General features: G+C 36.0%; 1 protein-coding gene across 8 annotated transcripts in view; it reads right to left on the bottom strand.

Annotated features, from left to right (window-relative positions):
• The window catches only part of DNM3 (dynamin 3), a 689,813-nt gene that overhangs the window by 471,291 nt on the left and 199,746 nt on the right, over positions 1-18,776 (bottom strand). For all 8 annotated transcript variants that reach the window (XM_027868462.1, XM_027868461.1, XM_027868465.1 and 5 more), the window contains exons 7-10: positions 17,646-17,788; positions 14,516-14,651; positions 12,006-12,073; positions 7,635-7,773 (exon numbers count right to left, since the gene is read on the bottom strand). In XM_027868462.1, the coding sequence (XP_027724263.1) occupies positions 7,635-7,773; positions 12,006-12,073; positions 14,516-14,651; positions 17,646-17,788 (486 nt within the window). The remainder of the gene's footprint in view (positions 1-7,634; positions 7,774-12,005; positions 12,074-14,515; positions 14,652-17,645; positions 17,789-18,776) is intronic.

The raw sequence follows: 18,776 nt of genomic DNA, 5'->3' as shown, positions 1-18,776 counted from the left end.
ATTTAGATAACAAAGCATAGAACACATTCAGCAAGAAGCAAGCAAATCAGTTGGCTGAAGTGTCAGGTACATGAAAGAGATCAACTTAAGATGAATCTGGAAAGGTGGGTTGGAACTAGACTAAGAAGGCCCTTGAATGCCAGGATAAGAAGTTTAGAATTAATTTAGTAGGCAATAGGGAACCCCGGAATGGCTTTTGAACAGGATAAGTATTCAGAGCTATGCATCAGGAAATTTGAAATAGAAGCAATGTATAGAATGGATTCAGATGGGAAAGAAATAGATGGGGAAAACATCAGGGTATTGCAATGGTTCAGGGGTAATGTATTGAAAGCCTGAACTAGGATGATGACTATAGAAATGGAAAGTAAAAGACAATTACAACAGAGAGCCTTTTCATTCTAAGAAGCTCAGAGAACCATCCAAAAAGGTAGCACGGTGCTTATTCTGTTCAGAAAATACCTAACGGTAATTGACTTTTTTGATTTCTCATTCCTTATTGCCCTCTAGTGGAGGTACAGAGTAATAAAAATGACCAAAAAACAGTCAAAATGAAAATAGGATTTGGATGTGCTGTAAGTGATGAATTGTTTTTAAAAATCATGAGTCCTTTAATGTTTTTAGACAAAGTAAATGTGTTCCCACCCTCCAAAAACCAACTTTCATTGCTAGACTTCCAGTCAATAAAAAAGTTCAGAACCTACGGTCGAACTGGATTTAAGCCATGACTACCAAAGCCTGTTCGACTACCATAGAAAATGAAGTTCATTTGCAACAGAATAAAAATAGACTGAAAGCAAAATACTAATGGTGTCTGCAATTTTTCTGTTATTCTATGTTATGGATGCTATGGCCAAATAATGGTCTTTCCCTTCTTGCATCAAATAGTCATGGTTCATTTGCTCAGTTGTATATATCTGAGAATATTAGTGGATATTTACCTGTGTAAAAAAAAAAAAAACTAAAAATTTAACATTACTTACAGCAAATACTAAAATGAAAAATCTTTCCTCATCTTTCTCCCTGCCAAGAAAATTCATTGTTGGATCCTTCATTTTTTCACATTCATCCAAAAGAATTTCAGAGCTTTGTTTTGTGTTGGTTGTTTTGTTCTTTATTTTTTATTTAAATTAGGCTTCTAAAAGTCTAATTTGGGCTCAGATTAAAGAATCAGTACATTATTTTTGTGAAAGAGACTTTAGGATCCAGAGAAGATGCATTGGGAAAGAGAAGGTAGAGGAAAAGGCAGCTGGAAGAACATGCCCACTAGACGATTTCCAAAGTTAAGATGTCCTTGGGTTCGAGCCAAATAGCTCATAAAGCCCTAATGTTCTTGTCTTGTCCTGCTCTGTCCCAGAGACAACCGTAAGAAAATATCAGTGGAGAACATGCACTCAGCCTGGCTTAGGATTCTAGTTGCTGTTTTAGTACTCAGAAACATACTTAATCATGAATAAAGCACAAATGCACACATACATGCACATGTATTTCTCACTGATGTTCATGAATATAAAGAGAAAATTATTTAAAGAATTCACATGGTGTCATTTAGGACAAGTGGCAACCTCCTTTAAAATGAACAGTAATAAAGAAAAGGAATTTCCACCAAAAGTGGCTGGTATGAATAAATTCCAGATTACAATTAAGGTTTACAACAAAACCTTAGATATCAATAGTGGTCTTAAAATGAAGGAAATTAAGTGAAGGACAGGGATAAAAAATAGATGCCTTATACAAACCCTGCTCAAACTCTTGAATTTTGAATGAGTGACCAAAATGGCCCCTTTAAAGCCAAATTCATGTTTCATACATCGAGTAATTTTTTTAAATTCTAAGCTTGAAAAATGCATCAATATTTTCCACTCACAAAATCTTTCCTATATCAATTTTTAAAGATGTTAAATGAAAGCTATCATCTAATGCAAAAGAATCACTTTTTTTGGACGACTATAAACAACCCCTTTTCAATGACATCAATGTTGTATCACAATAGTTGCTACATTCAAATTTTGTCAAAGTAGGAAACCTATTGTTCCAAAGGGAGTGTACTACACATATATGTACACGTATAGATACTAATATTTGATGTAAACACTATAAGCTAGATACGTATGAATGTACACACAAACATCAAATAATAGCATACTCCCTTTGTAAGTTACCTTCCTACTTTAAAAAAGTTAGACTATAGAAATTATTGTTATATATCACATAGACATGCATATATTTGTGTGTGTGTGTGTGTGTGTGTGTGTATGTGCCAGGGGTGTTACTGAGGTGAGGGTGGGGGAAGGGGTATGAGGAAACGTTTTTTCTGAGGCAGTAATACTCAAGAAGACAGTTCTTCTTGGTCATTAGATGAAGTTTGCATGTTAAGATCACCTGCACTTAAAGGACCTGTAAGTCACAACATATTAGTGTTCCTTCAACCAATTCACATCACAACTCAGCTTACTCTGTAAGAGCTGCCAGGGCTAATAATTGAGCAGCCTACAGCTAACGCAGTGAGGATCCTCTCCAAATGAGCGAAGCTAACCTTCACACAACAGACATATGATCCATCACTAGCCCCTCCTCAGAGATTTTTCCAGACTGCTGGAGCTTGTGCCCCACTAGCACAGATTTAAAAACACCTGGTTCAGCCTTAGCTTATAATGAGGCACTGAAGTAGAACCCAAGCAGAGTAAAAAGTGGTTAAATCAATGTTTATTAACAGAACTCTTTGATTCTTAGCATCCTCTGCACCTTCTTTTCTACTCAACTACTGTCACTGTGGAAATAGGAGGCCATACAAGACTGAAGTTTATTTTGGCTTTTTGTCCATTTTGTGAGCAGGGGGAGGGCAGCACAAGACAGGTCTTGCTATTATACCGAGTTTGTCGAAGAGATTGAGACAAACAGAGGTTGTAACTTGCCCTGGGCCATGCAGCTAGTAAGCTTCTGAAGTGGGATTTGAACTCAGCTCTTCCTGATCCCAGGTCCAGCACCCTATCCACTGCACTTCCACCTGCCTATACTGAAGAGAATTGGATTTGGATCTGCCACTGACACTTATTACCTCTAGGGCTTTAGGCAAGTTCTTTAACCTCTCTGGGTCACTTTCTTCATTTGTAAATTGAAGGGGTTGGATAAGAGTGTCTGAGATCCCTTCCAGCTCTAAATGATTTTTTTCTAGCTCAGCAGAATTTACTAGATAGTATTCTACTCTGGAATAGCCTTAAAGAAACCAGGGTTAAACGCCATGCTACAGTTATGCAGAATGGGACTTTTCTCAGGAAGCTTAATGCAAAACTTGTTTAATAAGGCTTTCTTAATAAAATTTGAGATATTTTTTAAAATGTGTTGATTACTTGGGATTCATGGTTATAAGATAATTTGATTTGAGATAATAAAAATACTTTATTCATTAACTTGGGTTTTTACTGATAAAATATCTATCTTCAGAACCCAGCTCAAAGAAAATTAAGAGAGAGAGAGAGAGAGAGAGAGAGAGAGAGAGAGAGAGAGAAAGGCAGGCAAAGGATACTGGCAAGCTTTCTAAATGTAATCATTTTAATGAAATAACAGTTTAGCAGGTGTCAGGCCTATTTATTATTCAAAGGAGCCCAAAGTACAATGGTAAACATGAGTTGTTATAATATAACCTTCTAAGGTTTACAAAGTACTTTCTTTATAACTACTCTATGAGATGAGTAATGCAAGTATACAGATAACAGATGGGCTGATTTACTACACTATGAGACTAGCAAAGTTTGTACTAGCTGGAATGCAGTATGAAAGATCAGTGAGTTTATTGCAGGCAGGTACTCATGATAAATTGACAATGTGGGCCAGGGGTGGAGGTTGCTGCCTCTTACGACATGACCTAGTTTTTTTGTCTTTGCCCTTGGCTTACTTCATATGTCAATCAGGGAGGATTTCAGGTTTGCAGTAAGAGAAAGGTAATCAAAGTCACAGACAGAATCATTGGCTGGGCCTTCAGTGACCTTTTGTTGGTTGTCTGGCTAGATATGGTGATTCAAAGCCCTTGACTAATGAACTAAAAGAACATAAACCTGCCCTCATCAGAGAATGACTTTTTAGACACTGCACTCTAGTATATAGTAGCAGAGATAATTTTGGTAGCCATGGGACTGACAGGGATGTCCAAGAAAGATAACATGCGGGAACGTGAAGATGCAATGCCTAGCAGAGTGATATATAACATGATGAAACTATAGGACATCAATATCCTTTTATACTGGACACCTGAAATGCTCCAACCAAACATGTCCCAAGTGTCTGTTCTGCATGGGTGTGTCCAGGTCACATGAAGCCCTGGAATGTTCCCCTTCATTCATATTCCCTGGCCATAAATATTTCCTCTGAGGATGCCTTCCATGCTGATTCCCTGGCCAAACATGTCTTCTTCATGTCCTCTTCTTCACAGCAGCCAGGTGGCCCAGTCAATAAAGCACCAGGCCCGGAGTTGTGAAGACCTGGGGTTAAATCTGGCCTCAAACACTCACTAGCTGTGTGATCCTGGCTAAGTCATTTAACCTCTGTTGTCTTCAGTTTCTCTATCTTGAAAATGGGGATAATAATAGCACCACCTACCAGGGCTGTTGTGAGGATCAAATAAAACAATAATTGTAAAGCACTTAGCACAGTGCCTGGTAGTAATGAGTGCCAGTAATAAAACATGTTAGCTATCATCATCATCATTATTAATTATTAATGTGTTTCTTCACCTTAATTATATAGTAATCTATAAGGAGTGCACCTGATGTGTGTAAAATGAGATTTCACCAAGTAGTGTCCAAAAAGACATAATCTTTGCAAAATATATCAACTATTAAAAAGATAGGGAAAGGACTTCTCAGTCAATAACAATTGGTATCTTCAATATAGTACAAGGGTGAAAGTTCTGAACTTTAAGATAAGAAAGATCTGAATTCTAGTCTTGTCCCTGGTATTTACTAGGAGTGTGAGTCATTTAAATTCTCTAAGCCTCAGACAACTCCTTGAGACTTACCTACTAAATGCTACAGGTAGGCTGCAATTTGGGTCAGTACCCCACCAATGAAATCACAGATCTTTGGCATATTGGTGTATATATAAATCAGCAAGGCACTTTTAGCATGAGTTAGCCACTGAAATATACAGAACTGGATATTAATTATAATAGTATCATCCTACGATCCTTTCATTAAGAATGGACCAATGGACAGAGTGTTGGACTTGGAGTCCATGTGCTTCCCCCAATCATAAAAGATATCCAGAACAGAATCCAAAACAAAGAGCCTATATTGCCTATATTTATAGCCTATAAAAGGTGAGGGATTTTAGATGCTCCTGCTTGTAGAGTACACTGATATGATTTCACCAACCATGGATCTTCCTCAGAGAGTCTTATTGTCACACCAAAAAATTCTGTCTAACTCTCCTCACAGGAAAAACCAAATGGACAAAGAAGTGTTTCTTGTCCATACCATGACAGCCAGTAAAACTGATTCACCAGGGCAGATAATTGAAAACATCTTGCAGACAGACAATAAACTAGTCCCAGGACTGGACAGAAGGAAGACAGAGGGTGAAACTGATTTTGAAAACTGCAGAATTCTTTGAAGAGCCCTAGTTTCTCCCTGAAAAAAAATGAACACCTAAAGTTAGGTTTTATAGTTAATGTTTTCTTCTGATGATGCTATTTGGGAGTGAAACAGGAACCAATTTACCCAGTTCCTGAGGTATTAAAGTTGCAGGTTGCAAAGGGCACTGGAAAGCTACATGGCATCCATAATTAGGCCAAAGCATAATACCAAAGAAAAAAATGAGCAGGAGATGTTATGTAAATGATTATTATCAGAGAATTGTACAACTGTGAAAATGAGTCAGCCATGTAGAGAGAGGGAAGGATGACCTTAGAGATAGCTCACATGCTCCACTGGCATGCACATAATGTCAAGATATCTAGAAGAGGACCAGATAAATCCCAATCAGTCCATGTCATTGATGGAAAGTATTTGGTTGTCAGTCAATATGCCTACTACGTACCAATCAGTACAACACATGTACCAGACATGTGTTGGATACAAAGGGAGAAAAGAAATGTTTCTGGCCTCAATAAACTTACCTTTTATCAAGTGCAACAACATGTACATATATAAGTATGTGTATGTTTATATACACATATGTAGATATATAATATAAAGTATTTTGGGGGGATGGGTGAGTTACTAGCATCTGGGAAGAGCAGGAAGTGCTTCATGTAGCAGGTGGTGCATGAGGTGAACTTTGAAAGGAACTAGGGATTAGAAGAGTCACTGATCAGGAAGGAGTCCATCAATGATGGGTTCAGACTGCGCAATGGCAGAGAGATGTTAAATGGAGTATTACATGGTACAAAAACAAGAAGACCCCTGAGGCAACTGAGTTCATTGAGCAGGGAAATGACACAGTTACACCAATATACAGGAAAAATCACTTTGGCAGCTACGTAGAGTGGAGGACTTGAGAGGGAGACCAATTAGGAGGCTATTATAATTTTCTAGGTGAGATATGATGAAGACCTGAATGAACTAGGGAGGTAGCTGTGTGAGAAGAAAGCAGTTGATAGGAAAATTAATTCTACTTTATAAAAATTTATTTTCAGTTCTGAATTCTCTCCCTCTCCCATTCTTCCCCCATCCATTGAGAAGGCAAGAAATATGATACCCATTATACACATGGCAGCTAGGTGGTACAGTGGATAGAATGTTGGCCTGAAGTCAGGAAGACTCATCTTTCTAATTTCAAATCTGGCCTCAGTCATTTACTAGCTGTGTGACTCTGGGCAAGTCATTTAACCCTATTTGCCTCAGTTTCCTCAGCTGCAAAATGATCTGGAGAAGGAAATAACAAACCACTCTAGTATCTTTACCAAGAAAACCCAAAAAGGGGTCATGAAGAGTCAGACATGACTGAAAAAATGACTAAACAAATACATATGAAGTCACGCAAAACATATTTCCACATTAGCCATGTTGCAAAAGAAAAAAAAAGCAGGAAAAGGTTAAAGAAAATATGCTTCAATCTGTACTCAGGGTTTATCAGTTTTCTCTCTGGAGGTAGACAGCATTTTTCATCCCGAGTCCTTTGGAATTGTCTTGGATCACTGTACAAAACAGATTTAAGGAAGGACATGAACAAAGTTGTACAAGACGATATGGTGTGGATGGATTGTGCACTACAGGACTGGAAGGAAACCAGAGTTCCCACAAGATGCTGCAATATTCTACTGCCTGCTGATTGGAAACTGCCTGAGCAGATAGAAGAGCTTGGACCCAGACAAGACAAACTCCCTCTCCTAGCCATGGACGGCGATGGGAAGGAGCACAATCTGAACTATGGAAAGTGATTTTTCATCTACTTCAGGAAAAAAAGCACAATGAAATTAAAGTCTTCAACAAAGTAACCACAACGATATATTTTCTTCTAGTCCATTCTTCAATATCCTGAAAATAGTATCCTTTTCCTGTCCCAAAGCATATCTATATGTAGATCGTAGGTAGAGATGGGAAGTCATACTGAAACAAGTTACTTTCCAAAGGATATACATAACTTGAAGGTCAACAGGTAAACACACAATGATCAGAATGAAATCATTCAGAAGTTACCTTTTTGGTACATTTTTTTACAGTATTGATTAACTCCTGCATCACCAGGTCTACACTCTTCAGGGAAGGTCCTTTTAGTTTTACAATTTGTTTTTTAACTATTGCTTCAAAAGCCATATCTGGAGTAAATAATCCTGTCCTGTAAATAGAGAAAACAGTATATCAGATAATATTTTTAATACTAAGATTCAAGCCAGGTAAAGCATTTATGGTAATAAAAAGCAAAGCATTTAAGTTTATTTCATCTATGATAATAAAAAAACGCAAAGCAATTTTTGAGGCACCTAATGATCTGTAACATCCATAGTGCTGTTACTAATAATGTCATTAGTCCTTATAGTTCATGTTGGATATCAATCTGTCAAATAATATGTACAAAGTCAGAAAAGAATACTACTGCTTAAAAGTATCATTCAAAAGTAGATTTTACAGAAAAGGAAAATGACAATTGCTGGAGAGAATGTGGGAAAATAGAGATGCTAATTCACTATTGGGGGAGTTGTAAATTGGTCCAACCATTCTGGAGAACAATTTGGAACTATGCCCAAAGGGCTATAAAACTGTATACCCTTTGATCCTGCAATACCACTATTAGGTCCCAAAGAGATCCAAAAAAGGAAGGGGGAGGGGAAGATTTATTTATACAAAAATATTTATAGAAGCTCTTCTTGTGGTAGCAAAGAATGAGAAATGGAATATCCATCAATTGAGGGAATGGCTGAACAAGTTGTGATATATGATTGTGATTGTAAGAAATGACAAAGTGGATGGCTTCAAGAAAGCCTGGGAAGACTAATGTGAGCTGATGCAAAGTGAAATGAGCAGAACTAGGAGAACACTGTATACAGTGGCATCAATGTTGTAATGACAATCAACTGTGAAAGACTTAGCTAATTTGTATAATACAATGATCCAAGACAATTCCAAAGAGCTTATAATTCAATAATAATGAAAGAGAAGCAGTAGGAAGTTAGAACAGGAGTAGGAAGCATAAGTCTCAATAAGAGTTCTACCACCACCTAGTCATACATAGATAACTACAACTTGGGTAAACCTCCTTTGTGATCCTCAATTCTTTATCTATAAAATGAGTAGATTGAATTAGATTATCTCTAAGGTCTCTTCCATCTCAAAAATTTAATTGTTCTGAGTTTCTCTCTCTCACTGTATTTCCCAAAAGCAACTAAGAAAATATGAATTTGCTAAAATTCCAAGAACAATAGCCTAAGTTTAAATTCCTGGCTCAAATTTTAGTTTTTACAGAGTCCCATACCACTGTTCTGTGTTGCTAAAGACAAGACCACCAGTTGTGTAACCAAGCCCCATTTTTCTTGCCTCAGGGGCAAAAGGCACTTTGCTTGTCTTTGCTTTTCTTGTCAGCAGCCTTGTACCAGTCAGTTGGCCAACAATCATTTATTAAGCAGTTGGTATGTACCAGGCAGTATGATAATACTGGAGATTTTTTTAAAAAAGGCAGCAATAGTCCCTTCCCTCAAGGAACTCACATTCTAATAAGAGAGACAAAATGGCAACAACTAAGCACATAAAAGATGTGTACAGGGTAAACAGGAGGTAATCTCAGAAAAAGTGTGCTAGCATTAAGAGGAACCAAAGAAAGCTTCTTGCAGAAGGTGGGATTTTAATAATTAAACTAGATAGTTGTCCAAAGGGTTGTTAGTCAACAGGTGCAGCTTCCATGAAAACTCAAGATCTCCCATCTACAATTTAGACATGCAAAAAGAAAGAGGTTTCCCCCTCAAAAAAAAAAAACTTAAATATGTTTAAGGCCTGAAATTCTGGCTATGGATACAGTCCGTACACAGATATTGTATAAGAGAACTAACATCCTAAAATATTAACCCAAATGATTAACTATATTCATGACCAATGTCCTGGGTCATGACAAAATAGAATACAGCTGTGTCCATATTTGAACATGAACAAGACAAGAGATGTAGAGTCAGAAGCCTTAGTTTGTATACTACCTTGAACACATATTAGCTGTGTGATAAAGGACAAATCACTAACCTCTCAGTGCCTTAGTCTCCTGTTCTGTAAAACAGAAATAATAATACTTGCACTATTGTTGTGAGGAAAACATTTTGTAAACCTTAAGAGAGTCACATTTAAGTAAGACTTGTCATTGTTACTATCAAAACATAAGCATCCAAACTCATTGCCACTGGGTTTTTTACATAGCTGAAATCATCATTGCATTTGCCATATGATAGTTTACTAATTCAATTTAAAAGTTAAATTTAATGTATTTTTTTAAAAAACACATAAAGCAAGATACCTTTGTACTTGTATAACTAATAACTAACTAATCTCAGAAGAGATTCAAGGTTTAATTTTGAATTGGATATTGAAAGAACAAAAGTGATTGGGGAAAAAATAAACCAAAATATTAAGGAAATTCTTAATTCTTGTCAAGTAAAGTTCGTTGTGCAGCAGTTAGGTAAGGCAGTGGATAGAACACTGGGCCTGGAGTAAGAAAGGTAAGTCACTTAACCCTTATCTACATAAAACTAGAGAAGGAAATGGCAAATTACTCCATTATCTTTGCCAAGAAAATCCCATGGATAGTTAGTAGACAGGGTCACAAAGAGTAAGACAGGACTGGATGACTGAACAACAAAAATAACAAAGTTGGCTGTAATAAGAGTGAAAATATTTATGTGAATCAAAAGGATTATTGATATGAAATCAAGGGCACTCAAGTAGGTTTTTTGTTTTAGTTTTAGTTTTTCTCCAACATATGGCTGGGGGAACTTCAAGCCTCTCAAGGTCAGAAAATTCTGGCGTGAAGATTGGTCTCATCCCCTAGATGTAAGGAAGGGACAGACATTAATATTAAGGAGAGTGGGCTGGTACAGTGAAAAGAACCCAGAATTAAAAGTGAAAGCAAAGCACATTGGTCCAGTTTTGTCTCTGCTACTCACTACAACTCGCTTTACCTTATCAGCCTCAGCTTCCTCATCTGTAAAATGAGGGAACTAGATTAAATGAACACTAGGACTCCTTTCAGATTCAAATCTGTATTCTAGGGATAGCAGACTAAGCAAAGAATCTATAGAGCTTGTAAAGGCAAGAGGGAGAAATAGTGGGTGTAGAAACAAGAAATGTGGATTTAAAAAAAAAATCAAAAGCAATCCTGATGCCAAGAGAGGGGCCTTAGCAGAAAGTCAAATTGAGACAAGATGATTGATCACTCATTTGACAAGCATGTATTTAGTCCTTTCTCGAGTATCAAAGCACTCTTGATAGGTGTTTACAGTAAAGAATGAAAAGCAAATTTTTGTCTGAGAGTTAAAAGATTTGAATTATGTTCACAGTTGTAGCACTGACTGGCTGAATATGCTTTAGAAAACTATTCTCTTCCTTTTCTTCAAAACTCTGCACAGATCCCACTTTCTGCAGGAAGCCTTTCCTAGTCTCCCCTCCCCAAGTGCTACTTGACTTCCCGTAGGTTACCTCCATTTACAGTCCTATAACATTTTCTTGTGGTCTTCTTTATTTGACTGTGAGCAACTTGAGGACAGGGATGTTGTCTTTTTGTCTTTCTTTTTATCCTCAGTACTGAGCATAATGCCTGGCACATGATAAGTTCTTAATAAATGCTTATTGACTGAATGACTTACTTTATCCAAATTCGGATATTTCCAAAATGACTGTATTAGAATCTGGTACCTCAAAAATTGTGATTATATAAGCAACATATACTCAATCTCAAGCTCCATCTGGAAGAAAACCATTGTCTATGGTCAATGCTAATTTAGAGTAGAGGAGATAATATTCTTTAAAGTGTCATTGAAAAAGTATCTCTATTTGATTTTGGAATATAGTCAAACACATATGCTTAGCCATATATGCACATATAAAATGATTGCAAATTAATCCCTTTTAATTCCTATCCCTAACCTCAATTTAACCCTGAGATCAAAAGTTGAGACTGAGTAAGAGAGAAGCAAAGAGATCCCAGATCATCTTAAATAACTAACAAAATTAAGAACAGAGCTTAATGCACATTAATTCATAGCATAACATGGATACAGTGTGATCCATTTTGTTGAAAGACTACCCACATTGATGAAATTAGAGATCTAATGAAGTAATACAATTGCTTTTCATCATACTCCTGTGCAAAAAAAAGGGGGGGGTAATTAAAATCAGTCTTTTTTATAAACAAGGGAAATCGGTTGCAAGAAAATAAAAAGATTATGTAAGATATGAAGAGGATCATTATATAAACTAGAAACAGGATTTTCTTTTAAGGACTCCTGCCTCTATGCACCCATAGCACATCAAAAAAAATGTTCATCTTTTTTTGGCAACAATAACTGAAAACAAGGAAATTCATGTATCACTCACCTGATACCATGAATGTTTTTGATTGCATAGCTTATTTCTCTTCTCAGTTCTTTCTCATTAAACTCCATCTAGGAAAACAAAGTGAGGCATGAATATATTCTGCTCAATTCTTTTTGAATAATAATACCATCCAGTATTAAGGAACAAGTATGACTTAAATGTGTTATTGAGGAATGGATATCCATGTTTCTTGTCATCTAAAACCAGAAGTTCATAAATTTTATTTACATGAAGGTCAAGGATAAGGGTTTGGGGTGTTTTGGGTGACTGTAGAAGACTATTGATAACTATTACAAATAAGGATAGAGTTAGCTTGGAATATAAGCATTACTTGGACTTGGCATCAAATACTGCTACTGACATTTACTAGCTATGCCACTCTAAATAAATCATTTAACCTATAGGCAACTCCCTAGGTTTTCATCTACTAATTCATAGATGAATTAAAATGTACATTAACAGAAGGAATTTCAATACGTGGAGTTCCTTACACGAAAGAAACCACAAGTTCTTTTCTTACTAACATACAAATAAGAAAGGTTATTTTAAAAGATCTTGCCCATCTTTTATTGTGTCCTCTGACATTGAGAGATACTGTTGCTTACTGTATTTACTCAAAACATTAATTTGAAGAAACCATATTATAACCAAGGGGTATCACCTACCATGCATTTTCAGTATGTCATCTATTCTTGTATTAACAATGACTATCATGTCTTGGTAGCCATTACAACTGCCTGTGAAGATGGCACAGATAAATGAAATATTTGAAGTTTCTTCATAAAAGAGGTCTAGATCATTTCTAAGGCCCTCCTAGCTCTAAAAAATTTTATAGCCTTTAATGTTGGACACTATTGGGCAGATTACTGTAATAAATTCTCTCAAAGTTTCTCTCAGAGTTACATTATTTTTATTTGACACTGAGGTTAAAATCAACTGAAAATTTTCTGAATTGTATACTTATAGCAGGATTTGAAGGACTCACTCAAGCTCATGTGATCTAACCTGCTTTCAAACAAGCAAGATTTCATTATTCTCACTTGACAGATGAAGTAACTGAAGCCCAGGGACATTATAAAGCGTCATGGTACAGTGGAAAGAACATTGGATTTGGAAAGCATCTAAGTTTGAATAAAGGACCTAAGTTTGACACGGATTCAAACTCCCTGTGTGACCTTGAGCAAATCACAGAACTTCTCTGGGCCAAAGTATCCTCACCAGTACAATAATGCAGTTAGATTCAATGACCTTGAAGGTCCCTCCTAACTCTAAATTTGATTCTGTTATTTACCTCAAAGGCAAATAAACAGTAAATAAGTAGATGGAAGAGTTTATATTTAAACTGAAGTCTTCTGCCTCTTGCTAGAGGCATTTCTACCTCTAGGATTACATGAATCTGTATTTCCTCAATTATAAAAGCTGGTGATTGAGCATAGAACAGAGAGAGAACTGGCCCTAGAGTTAGGAAGATCCGGGTTCAAATTCAGCTTCTTAACACGCATTAGCTGAATACCAATGGGCAAATCATTTAATGTCCTTGAGACCGGTTTTTCCCATGTGTAAAACAGTGATTAAAAATAGGTCTAATGCCCACCCCACTGGATTGTTGTGAGGCCTAACTGAAATTGACATATTTAAATTATTATTTTTTTTTTGGTGAGGCAATTGGGGTTGAGTTACTTGCCCAGAGTCATACAGCTAGCAAGGATTATGCGTCTGCGGCCAAATTTAAACTTAGGTCCTCCTGACCCCAGGGCTGGTGCTCTATCCACTGCATCACCTAGCTGCCCCTAAATTATTATTAACAGCATTCTCAAAGTTAAATATTTAGTTTAGAAAGGAAAGCAAATAGATAAGCTATAATTTTAAAACCTAAATGAAAACTTACCTACTTTCCTTTACTAACTTGTTAGGAAGAAGGTGCTTAATAAACCTTTGTTGAATTGAAATCTTTTATTCTTCTAACTTTAAAAAGCTGATTAAAATGTTCAATGGAAAGATTAAGACCTAAATAATAAAAGCCAAACTGCAAATGGAAAAATATAAAGTTTTTTGAAAAGCATTATATAGTGGCTGAAATTAATATTGTGGGTGCTTACGACTACAACTCAGAATTTTGCATGTCTAATGATCCCATTTTTATTTAAAGCATTAAAGATCTTTTTATATAAAAAGGGAAAAAAAAGAAAAACGCATAACAGTCTGCCCCAGACCAGCTAAGAGTTTTGATCCTTTGAAAAATAAACCAGTAACACTTAAAACAAAGACTAACTCTCACACAACACCAAATGTGGAGTGAAACTCGATAAATAAAGGTAATAATTACCAAGAGGTAATATTTCTCCTTTTTCTTTTCTGCCACTTAATCATGAATAATAAGGGTCTCATTAGGAAACTCAGTTGCTGCCCTCTTCTGTTTTCAAATAATCCTTTCTCAACAGTGATTCTGACAATAGTCAGACAGAGAAAAGCCAGAGGAACAAGAAATAACTTCTAGCACATACACATACCTTCACAATCTCAAAAGGGAATCGTTCATGGAAAATGAGGTTTATTTTTGCCCCGCCTGAGAGCTCCAGTGTATCTACTTGATCTCCTGATCCTTCAATTCTCTTTTCAAAATCCACTGAAAACTGCTGAACCATCCTATAATATTAAAGAAAAAAGGCTTAAGTCAAAATTTCTAAGTTGAAGTGTCTTCCTTTTCTGAACTGAATTTTTCTACATTTATTCCTAGATGTTATTTTCCTAGTGTATTTAGTGGCACCTACTGGCAAAATTAAGAATGCATGCTTTTCAGCTCTAAGGAAATATAGAACTATACAATTTATGTAGCAAACACAATTTAAAGTGGCATAAATACTTAAAATTCCTACTTATCGTTAAATGAATTCTGTCCACTTGATTAGAACTGTTCAAAGTATTTAAGTAATATTTCCATTTTCATAATAGTAAGCAGATGGCCTATAAGATTATTTGGTCTCTCTTGATTAATTCAGTCACTTGGCTCAAATGAACTTCATCTTGAAAGTCCTGGCAGAAATGGCAGATGTTAACTACTGACCCACTGTTAACAATATTTGAATGATCATGGAAATGATAGAGATAACACAAGGTTAGAGAAAAATAAAGATTTGTTCTGATTTTCAACTGAAAAAAAAGGAAGAGGAAGGGGACAGAGACTGAAAACTGTGAGCCAGTAAAATTGACTTTGATTGCTGAGAAAATTCTAGAATGGATCATTACAGAGATTGTTGTTGAAAATCTGGAAAGGGAACCAGCAATTACTAAGATCAACTTGGCTTCATCATGAATATGTCATGGCAGACTAAGCTCACTTCCTTTTTTCCTATAGGATTAGATCAGTAGAGAAGACAATGGAACCCAGGATAAAATCTTAGGAAATGACCACAGTTAGGGGGTATTAAATAAATGACGAATCAACAAAGGAAACTGAGGAAGGTTAGACCTTCACATATTATCCCCCAAGACCCACCGCTCTTCTGAACTTCTTATGATTGTTGAGGACACAGTCTCATACTCTCAGTCAGACAAGCTTGCAACCTCACTGTCATTCTTGATTCCTCAAAATTCAATCAGTTGCCAAATTACATATAGTTTTTCTATACAATGTTTCTCATATACATCCCTTCTCTCAACTCACAGAGCCCCTCATCACTTCTCACCTAGATTGTAGCAATAGCCTCCTACTTTGTCTCTCTGCCTCAAGTAACTACCCAATCCAATCCATCTTGCACACAGCTTCCAAAGTGCTTTGATCTAAAGCATAGATCTAAGTCAGATCTCTGTTCAATAAACTCAAATAAAGGCAATGCCTCCCTATTGTTTCTGGGAACAATTACTCATTTCTCCATTTGGCATCTGAAGCTCTTCACAATCCTAACCTTCTTACCCATTACTCTCTCGAGGCATGCCATAGTCCAGGCAAACTGGCCGACTTTCCATTCCTCATGTATGACTCCATCTTCTACTTCTATGCTTTTGTGATGGCTGTTCTCCTTCTGGGAATGCACTCCCTTCTAACCTTCACTTATTAGAATACCCGGCTTCCTTTAAAACTCAGCTCAAATTCCTCTTTGAAAAAAGGCAGAGACTTGGTTTTCCCTTTCCCTAGTGATTAGAGCCTTAACATCCAAGGTAACTGTCCATCTACTCAAAATGTATCTTGTCCATACCTCTTTAAATACATGTTGTCTCACTCGTTAGAACGTAAACTCCTTGAGGGCAGGGACTGTTTTTGCTTTTGCTTTGTATCCCCAGGGCTTAACATAATACCTACCAAAGTAAATCTGTAATAAAATATTTGTGGGGGATTGATTGATGACACAAATCTAGCAGAGATAGCTAACACTGTATGACAGTAGGATTCCAATTCTAATATAGAGACCTATTTTTATTTCCTTGTTTACTAGACATTATAATAAAATACTAAAACCTCTTTTAAAAGTATTTTTAATTTAAAAACAGCACACTTTAATTCATTTTTAAGTTCTGATTCTACCTTAATATCTCTCCTATTCAGATCATCTCTCCACTTACATGGCTACTACCATCGGCCCTCATTACCTTTTATCTAGATTGTTGCAACAGTCTCTGAATTGGTCACTTGTTCTGATTATCTCCCCATTCTAATCCATCTTCCCCTCTCTAATCCCACAACTGCCAAAGTGATTGTCCTAAAACATAGGTATATGATATTGACACTCTCCATACAACGCACACTTATTAACACCAGTAGATCCCTATTGTTTCTAGGATAAAAAAACATGAGCTCTGTTTGGCATTTAAAGCCTATATCAATCTTGCTCCAATCTATTTTTTACTAGATTTATCACAAATTAGCCTCCTCCATGTATTTTACATTCATGCTATGCTTACCTAGTCACTGCTTCCCATACTCAACATCCCTTCTCCATGCTTTTACATTGGCTGAAGCTATGACTAAAAAGCACTCCCTACTCAACTCCATGTCTTTAAATCTCCAATTCACATCAAAACTACTTTAAAAAGCCAACTACTATATAAGATCTTTCCTAATCCTCCAGCTACTAATGCCCTCAAAATAATTTTGCATTTACTTTGTATCTGTATGTATGTGTGTATATATGAGATATATATGGGACATAGACACATACATATGTGTGTGTCTGTATAGAAATATATATGTATGTGTCTATAGATATATCACATTTACTAATATATGTCTATGCTATTTCCTCTGAGAGCTATAAGCTCCCTGAGAGCAGAGAACAGGTACAAAATCACTTTTATCCTTTTATTCCCAGTGTCTCCCCTAGTGTATAATTTTGTACTTCATTTATATTCTCAGCAAGAGCACTCCTACTTACAGAACTCAAAGACAAAAACAAAAACAAGATAGCATAACTAGTATTAAACCTCTTAATTAATTGAATGAAATGATCCAAATTACAACATAAAATGGAGAAACAAAATAGTTAAGAATATAATCACATACTGAGGGTAAATATCTAAACATCTAAAGATTAGGAAGCTCCAAGAGACTCACTTCTATACTAAGAAATGACAGCAACAGACGGAAGAAACCAAAAATCAAACTGAAAGGATGTTTAGGAACAGGATAGGACAGTGACAACTCACTGTAGCAGAGCCTTTGTCTTTCTTGTAGGATCTTCTGGCTTGAAGTTTTTGTAGGCTTCCACTTCATGTTCTATGGAAAGTAATTGTCCCTGGAGCTTGCTCCTGAAGCTTGGCAATGTATCTCGAATATGGTTAGTGAGTTGCTTAAAAAAAAAAGCATAATGATCATGGATAAATCAAAATTACATATTAAGGTGAAAAAGAATGATATGTGCTGTTTTCATGATCATTTAAACTTTGAAAATATCAAATATACCTTGTTATATATGGATAGAAGGGAACATAATAATCAGGGTATACTTGGTTGATTTGATTCCCTTTGAGCTTCTTTGGGTTCTCTGACTCTAAGAAAACACTGTGACTTTAAGATGGAGTTTTGCATAGTGCATTTTCTGCAGCAGTAAAGTTCAATCACGCTGGATTCCTTTTCATCCCATGCCTGCTATTAATCAGTCAGGTATTTATTAAGTACCTACTACATGCCAGATAACCCATGGTACAGTGAATAAAGTTACTGGCCTGGAGTCGGGAAGACCTGAGTTTAAATCCAACCTCAGACACTAATGAACTATATGACCCTGGACAAGTCACTTAATTTCTATTCGTCTCAATTTCTTCATCTGTAAAATGACAATAAGAATAAGAATAAGAATAGCATCTACTTCCTAGGGATGTTGTGAGAATCAAATGAGATAATAAATATAAAGCACTTGTTATATAGAAAGCATTATATAAATATTATTATAAATATAAATAATATTATATTATTATTATATAAATATTATTATTTATTATATAAATATTATTATCTTTTTTCGTATGTAGTTGTTGGCCTGTTTTCTTTCCCCATTAGACTATGTGTTCTACTAGAGCTGGAACTGCTTTTTGTCTTTCTATCCTCAGTGCCTACTTAACACAGTGCCTGCTGCATAGTAGGTGTTTAATGATGGACTTAGTAACTTAAATAGAACATGCCCTTTGTCTCAGAACTAGTTTTATGCAGTTAAAATTATTTTTTAAAAAAGAGGTAAGAGACCCATATGTACACAAAATATATTTAGAGTAGCACATTTTATTATAGCAAAGAACTAGCAAAAAATGGGGAACCCATCAATTGGAGAAGTTGAACAT

This window comes from Vombatus ursinus, unplaced genomic scaffold, assembly GCF_900497805.2.
Source record: "Vombatus ursinus unplaced genomic scaffold, bare-nosed wombat genome assembly UNPS02014789.1, whole genome shotgun sequence".
Taxonomy (NCBI): domain Eukaryota; kingdom Metazoa; phylum Chordata; class Mammalia; order Diprotodontia; family Vombatidae; genus Vombatus; species Vombatus ursinus.
The sequence above is the reverse complement of the archived record's forward strand: the minus strand, read 5'-3'. Positions and strand labels throughout refer to the sequence as shown.